Source organism: Nanorana parkeri, unplaced genomic scaffold, assembly GCF_000935625.1.
Source record: "Nanorana parkeri isolate BGI_ZX_2015 unplaced genomic scaffold, ASM93562v1 scaffold477, whole genome shotgun sequence".
NCBI classification, from domain to species: Eukaryota; Metazoa; Chordata; class Amphibia; order Anura; family Dicroglossidae; genus Nanorana; species Nanorana parkeri.
Genome location: NW_017306745.1, coordinates 178,251 through 185,868, shown reverse-complemented (window position 1 = coordinate 185,868; position 7,618 = coordinate 178,251). Strand labels below are relative to the sequence as shown.

The following is a 7,618-nucleotide window of genomic DNA, read 5'->3' as shown; positions in this document are numbered from 1 at the left end:
TTTTTTTTTTTTTTTGTTTTGGGTAGAGTGGGGTAGGGTTACATCCCTCTTAAGACTGCTGACTGGGAGATTTACCCTCTCTAGTTGCCTTGGCGACAGTAATCTCTGGTACAAAAAGTGATGGCAAGTTGACTCAGGAACAGGAACTGAGTGCATATTTTCCAATGGGGACACCTGTTCCGTGACAACTGTCTTAGAAGATAGTTCCCCTTGCTTTGGAGAGGTTTCTTCTTACTTCCTGTTGTGTTTTTGCAACAGAGACCAAAAATAGTACCTGACTGGGGTCTTGATCATTCCCTAATCTATTCCACAAACAAAAATATATACTTTTGGACTTTAATTACCCCATCACAGTACTTTTACCATCTCTGTCACTGGTTTGTGCCATAACACAATGGGGGGAATTTATCAAAACTGGAGCAGACAAAATCTGGTGCAGTTGCCCATGGCAACCAATCAGCTTCTCTCTTCAGTCTGTTCAGTTAAGATTTGAAAATGAAAGAGAGAAGCTGATTGGTTGCCGTGCACAACTGCTCCAGTTTTTGTCTGCTCCAGTTTTGAAAAATTCCCTTTAATGTTTTCCAAAGTGTGAGCCACGGGCCGATTATGTACTCTGCCTCGCCTTAGGTGGTTCTTGGCAATGTTCAGTACTTAAATAAAGTGGAGAATATGCTTACTGCGAATGACATTCTACAATCAGACAGTTGCTTCCCTGTCAACTGTCTGACTGCATTCTAATTACACACGCAGTTTCCCAGCACCAAAGTGTACATAACAGTATGAAGTAACAGACTTTCATTGTTTACATTCTTTTTTGTTACTGGCCCTAGCTCTGTTTTTTTTTGTATTGTTATGAACACTAAGGTGATGGGTGACAATGTGTTCTATCAGGCAGTTTATAGAGCAGCAATTGTCAAATATCAGGGGACCTCTCAGCTATGACCCTCAGCATCAAATTCATAAAAGGCCAAGCACAAATCTTTCATAAGTAAGCTTGTACACATACATAAAATTTAAACGCATCTCCAGGTATTTTTTTAAATATCTTCCTCCCGGCATTAACAAAAAACAAAAATAATGTGCCTCTCGGCACTCTAGTGTTGTCCTCTGCATCCTTCTCAGTCCTGTTCCACCGCACTTCACACATCCTGGACTCACAGGAGAATGCTGTGGAGATTTCCATTCTCAGCAGCATCAGGACCACCCACTGCTGAAACCAGAGGAGAAGAGGAAGGACCCCTGACATCATATGACTGGACAGAACACTGGTCCCAAAGAGGTGGTTACAAATGATAAAAAAAATATGGAGCTTTACCATTAATATTTAAAATTAGTTTTTACTGATTTGCTTTAAAGCGCTCTTTTATACCAACCTTAGTCCCTATGTGTTTCTCACTGTCTGCTTTTGGAAGTCAGGACTGATTGATCTAGCGCTGGAGTAGGGCGATCAGCTGCAACAGTCTTTAGAGGACCACGCCGCTGGACCCCCAATAGTGTCGATCTTCCTCCACTGCAAAGACGAATATAGAAGGATCTGGCATCTGATTGATGTCACCATGGACTCGGGTGAGTATTTGTGGGGTTTTTAATATTTTAAAACAATCAAACCTGTTCATTTGTTATTGGGGTGGGGGAGTGCCCAAACTTCAGCTTTAAGCATCCCTGCATAATGTGGCGGTACTGCTCAGTCACCTAGCACATTACAGTGTTTATCAAATTGTAATTTGGACAAATATGCAATTTCTTAATTCATCAGTGATGCATTTGATTGAATCCCATCGTAAATATCTTCTATAAATTTATGAGGATCTCATTTAAGTTCCACCTAGAGAACTGACTGAAGAGGAAAAACAGCAAGCCGTCCACTCGGAGGAATTTCTGATATTCTTTGATCGTACCATCCGTGTCATTGAGCGAGCTCTGGCTGAAGACTCCAATATTTTCTTTGACTACAGTGGGGGAGACCTGGAAGATAAAGAAGGGTGAGACTCATACACTCATCTTATGTCTACCACTCTTGGTAAATTAAGGCCGTAACACGCCTTTCCATTTTGTTGTGTTGCAGCCCGTGTTATGTTTAGTTAGTGGATCCCAACAGGTTTAATCCACAGGTAACTGTACTCTATTTTAGCATATTTTATTTATTTATTTATTACAGGTATTTATATAGAGCCGACAATTTACGCAGCACTTTACATAGTTGCACATTCACATCAGTCCCTACCCTCAAGGGGCTTACAATCTAAGGCCCCTATCTCACATACATACATAGAGGGCCAACTTAGAGAGGAGCCAATTAACCTACCAGCATGTCTTTGGAGCATATGGTGCCTTTATTATTTCATTGTTAATAAACAGTTACTAAATGATGTTATTATTCAGCAAGGCCACAGAGACCAGCCTGGTGAGCTAATAACTAAATATATTAGGTTTAGACACCATAAGGGTTTCTGCTTTCCTCTCCAGGGTGAAATAAAGCACCGCTTGACCCTGTGCTAATTGCTTGAGGTGCCAATAAACTTCCTCCCTGGGGTTTGTTTAGGAAGGTTTGTATTTTTTCTTAGTTTAAAGTGGGCTTTCAGTGCGTTCCAGGGCGTTTGCATGCGTTTTTGATGCGTTTGCATGCGTTCCAGAGCAGGTCCAAATAGGGGCCTGCTGCAGTTTTTATTACCTGCTCTGGAACGTAACGCTGCGATGTGATCTGGAGCTAAAAATACCATTGGAATACATTGGATGCAGTTTTGCTCCGGTCTGTAACTCGATTTCTCGATTAATTGTTAAACTTTTTGATCGATTAAAATTATTTTGATCGCTAATGAAAACACTCACCTCTCCGCCAGCTTCCGGGAGTCCCGTCGGCGATCCGGTGACGTCACGGACATCGACGTCACCGGACTCCTCCCCCCTTTCCCAAGTGGCTCCGTTGGCTAACGACGGGAAGGGGGGAGGAGTCTGGTGACGTCGATGTCCGTGATGGCTATCAAAGGGAAGGGGGGAGGAGTCAGGTGACGTTGATGCCTGTGACATCACCGAACTCCTCCCCCCTTCGTTAGCCGACGGAGCCACTTGGGCCGGTGAGTTTGCCCAAGAAACTTTCTGCACGAGCGCCAGCAAAGGCATTGGCCTATACACATACAGCACAGCAATGAAGTAATACAATGAACTAGGATCACACTAATCCAGCACGTTATTATTCTGAGTTGCCCCTCTCAAGCGGCGGCCATATTGAGTGGGGCACGTGAGATTAATAACGTGCTGGATTAGTGTGATCCTAGTTGATTTTATTACTTCATTGCTGTGCTGTATGTGTATAGGCCAATGTAGTTGGATCTGCATGTGGGTTATAATTAATTGAAATTAATCGATTAAAAAAAATTTGATTAATCGAACACAAAATTTTTAATCATTACCAGCCCTATTATTATTATTATTATACAGGGTTTAAATTGCGCCAACAATTTGTGCAGTGTTTTACAAAATGGAGGAGACAGTACAGTTACAGTACAATTTACAATACAATTTCAGTACAATAGGGTTAGGAGGGCCCTGCTTGTGAGAGCTTAAAATCTAGTAGAAGGGGCAAGTGATACAAAAAGGTAATAATTGTTTAGATTGAGTTACTGGAAGAAGTAAAAGGGTAGTGTTAATATCAAGCGTAGGAGATAGGTGGACAGATTGGGGTAGGGAGTTCCAGATGACAGGGGACACTCTGGAGAAGTCCAGGAGGCGAGCATGGGAGGAGGTAATCAGAGAGCTATCAATATTTTGATAGCTATTTTGATAATCAAAAGATAAAGCTTCTACACCCTGCAGGATTCAGTGGGTTTCTTTTTCCTGTGGTTTGTTGGCCGCCGGCTTGGTCAGAGAAAAGTCACTTCTGCTTTTATTCTGGGAGTTTGTGTGCAGAAATTTCTTTTGTACCTTTAATTGCATAATTTATCTCCTGCTTAAAGGAAACCTGTACTGAGGGAAATACAGGTGGCCATTGCTAGCAAAGTGGAAGTATTGACAGTTCTGTACTATTATAAAACATCAAGAAGTGTACTTTTCAGGGATTGCATATTGAGCTGCAGAGTGTCTTATGATGGTTTCCCATGGAGCATCCAATAAAACTGCAGATCCCCGTTTTGTCTCTGCATATGATAGCTGGTATTTATGGTCTGTGACTTTTTTTTTTTACTTTCTTTTTTAAGGGACATTCAAGCTGGCACCAACCTGTCATTTAATCGCCAGTTTTACGATGAGCACTGGTCGAAGCATCGTGTGGTTACCTGTCTTGACTGGTCATTACAAGTAGGTTAAAATTGTTTTTAATATTATGTGTCATCATTATTAAGATTAACAGTAAGGCATCTGTGAAAATCCTTCAATCCTACAATGCAATAATTCATTATACGAGTACAACTGTCACATACCTGGGGGAAGTGCCAGCTGACAGGAGGGCTTCTCCTGCACTTCTCATCTAACACCCCCTAGAAGTGGTGATAGGGAGTGTTGGGTGCATGGACCAGATGACTGTAGGCTGTGTGGCAGGAACCCGATACAGGAGCACCAAGTTACCAGAGCAGGAGACAGGAAAGTAGCTGAAAGACAAGCCGAGGTTGGTAACAGTTGGGCAGCGGGGTACCTATTCAGGAAACTAAGCAAAGTCAGGGGCACAGGGGTCAGTTACAGCTGGTTGGTAACAGCTGGGCAGTGAGGTACAAGGCAGGAGGCTGTGTGGCAAGGACCGGACACAGGAACACCGAGGTACCGGAGCAGGAAACAGGAATGCAGCCAAAACACAAGCCAGAGGCATAGTGGTCAGTTACAGCTGGGCAGTGAGGTACAAGGTAAAAGGCAGTAATCAGAATCTAAAAGTCGGGCAGAAGTCACAATGGGTTGGCAGAGATCCAGGGGCAGGTCAGAAGGCAGGCCAGGTTGGCCAGCTAGGCAGGTACCTCACAAGAACTAGCTTAAGACCGCTCACCAATCTGTCCATGCCACACTCCAGTTTATATAGTCCGTGAGCACTTGCACGCTAATACGCATCTGCCTGTGATCGTGTGCACAGGGCCATGAGCCATATGTGCACATGCCTGATCATGCATCAGTCTTCTGGAGCTGCAATGCAATAGATTTTAGAAGCAGTATTGTCTCTGCAGAGATCCAACACGCCTTCTGCTAAGTCAGACTTTTACCTCTCCATTCAGAAAAGCTTATGCTCCTGCTGAATAGAGATCTTTAGCTCTGCTTCAGAAGGTCCTCTGCTAAGACACAACTGCTTCCACACAGTGAGCAAGTGTGCTTCTCTGCAGGATGTTTTCAGGGAACTGGCTTTTTTACTTAGGATGTGGCTTTGCGCACCTTTTTTTTTTTTACCTGGAATATATTCAGTTTATTTAAACTGAGGGTTCAGTTGGGTTCTAAAATGGCTGAAAAACTCTGGTCTGTAGACAGACTGTTTTTTACTACTTAAATATTGAAATAGAAGCAAATGATTTTACAGGACCCTGTCACTATTGAAAAGTTACTAAGGCAAGATTTATCTGTAAAAGAACACTGTAAATACTCACCTATTGTTGTCTGTGCCATCGAATACCACTCTTAACCTGAGAAATTGTTCCCCCAAGTATTCAACAATTACAGAAATATCAATCTCCTGGGTCCCCCACAGCTCTTTTCTGGTTCTTCCTGCTGATCTCCAAGTCATTGCAAGAGCAGTAGTGAGATGGAGGGCAGCAAAAGGAACCAATGAGAGTTGCAGAAGACCCAGGGAATTGAATGAACTGTCGGTCTCACAGCAGACTTCTAGCTAGTTTCTACTGAATGGAACAATATTTGGTGGCACGAGCAGCAGGAAAGGTGAGTATTTACAGTCTTCTTTTACAGGTAAATCTTACATTAGTAACTTTTCTACAACATAGAAGCAATTTAAGAAGATTAATATTCAAAGTATTTTGATTGTTTAATTAGTCATTGATCTGTAGCCCCTTGTACACATAAATAAGACACAGACCATATGTTATTTAGTAGGAAACTATTTGTGTTTTCCAGTATCCAGAGCTGATGGTGGCATCTTACAATAATAATGAGGATGCTCCTCATGAACCTGATGGTGTTGCTTTAGTATGGAACATGAAGTTTAAGAAGACCACTCCGGAATATATATTTCACTGCCAGGTATGGAACAACGCTTTCAGCTGTGTTAGATGTTGCTGTTCATGTTGCTGTTCACGAGCAGCTCACGGTATACTGAGCCTAGGGTGACGGGAGGACGCTAGTTTGTGTCCTCCCGTTACCCTAAGGAGAACTATGAGGAAAATACTTAACCCCATAGTTCTCCTTTAAGGATTCCCCTGAGGTAGAAGGTTTGAGAAAGTCTGGTCTAAAGCAATATCAACACTTTTAACACACAGGTGGTACATTAATAAATGTTTTCACACAAGATTCATTTTCACACAGGATTAAGACATTGTTCTAATTGGAAAATATGTCAATCATGGGTGAAAGTTGCATGCATCTGTGGTGCAAACGTTTAAATACAAGCCCCTAAAAGAATAATTAAACCCTAAACGAAACATCCCCCGAGTTATTAATTACTGTCGCGTGGTATCATGTTTTTTATAGCTCCTCAAGACTTAACTTTTTTTTGTTTAAAAAGTCCACACGCTTTGTCTGTCCACCTTGCTCCCCTCAGCTCCTTCTTCTTTGTGCTTTGTGCACCAGCACCATATATGCCCCTTTTCTTTGACATCAACATCCCATTAAGCCTTGCACCCTCGGAGGACACCAAGCTGTAAGTTCCAGCGTGTTGGGTGTCAGCACATCAGCTTGGAGTCCACAAGAAATGCCCATCCTAGGGTGACAACACTGCTCCTGCTTAGGGAGCCTCTCAGCGCGGCCGCGCCCATTAGTGTTGTCAGGTGTGGGCCTTGATGGGTTCCCAGCACACACCTTTCGTCCTTTCCATCATGACATTGGTTCCTGGATGGAGAAGCCTCCTGGTTGTATCGGCGGCCAGGGCCGGTCCTGGTTCCCACTGGGTATAAATTCCAGTCAGAGCCCTGGCTTGTTGCTGAGTTATTCTACCTATATGGTGCAATCACCTAGCCTCTTGTTTTGGATACTGCTGCCATTCCCTGACCCCTCATCTGAATTCCTGGTTACTGACCCTTTGGCCTGCCTTCCCATTTTTGAACCTAGCCGCCTACCTCGACCAAGACTGGACTTTGACTAAGCCTTGCTCCTTTGTACCTCGTTTTCGGATTTCTTTTGCCCGTTTCTGCCAGTGGGCTCCACTTCACGGCTCAAGCCGGAAAAACCCACCCCTGACGCAGTTTTATGAATTTTTAATTTTTGGGTTAATTTGCACTTTAACCTCTTGCCGTCCGCCCGTAGTAAAAAAACGGACGGACGGTACTGCAGCATCTGCGATTTTTTTCTGCTCGCGCGCGCCCCCTAGCGGGCACGCACGGGCAGAAAAGACCCGCTAAATGCACACACCCGTTACCGGGTGTTTCACATAAAGGCGATCGGCGGGTCCATAGCTCACCGATCGCCTATATGTGTTCGTTCGCGGCACCACCCCCCTCCCCCCCCGCGCCCGCTCGGCGCTTCCGTTTTTTTTTTTCCCCCT

At 43.7% G+C, this 7,618-nt stretch overlaps 1 protein-coding gene across 2 annotated transcripts in view; it reads left to right on the top strand.

Annotated features, from left to right (window-relative positions):
• DYNC1I1 (dynein cytoplasmic 1 intermediate chain 1) overlaps positions 1-7,618 on the top strand; it is a 258,886-nt gene that overhangs the window by 122,883 nt on the left and 128,385 nt on the right. For both annotated transcript variants that reach the window (XM_018560772.1, XM_018560771.1), the window contains 3 exons: positions 1,820-1,982; positions 4,194-4,293; positions 6,037-6,162. In XM_018560772.1, the coding sequence (XP_018416274.1) occupies positions 1,820-1,982; positions 4,194-4,293; positions 6,037-6,162 (389 nt within the window). The remainder of the gene's footprint in view (positions 1-1,819; positions 1,983-4,193; positions 4,294-6,036; positions 6,163-7,618) is intronic.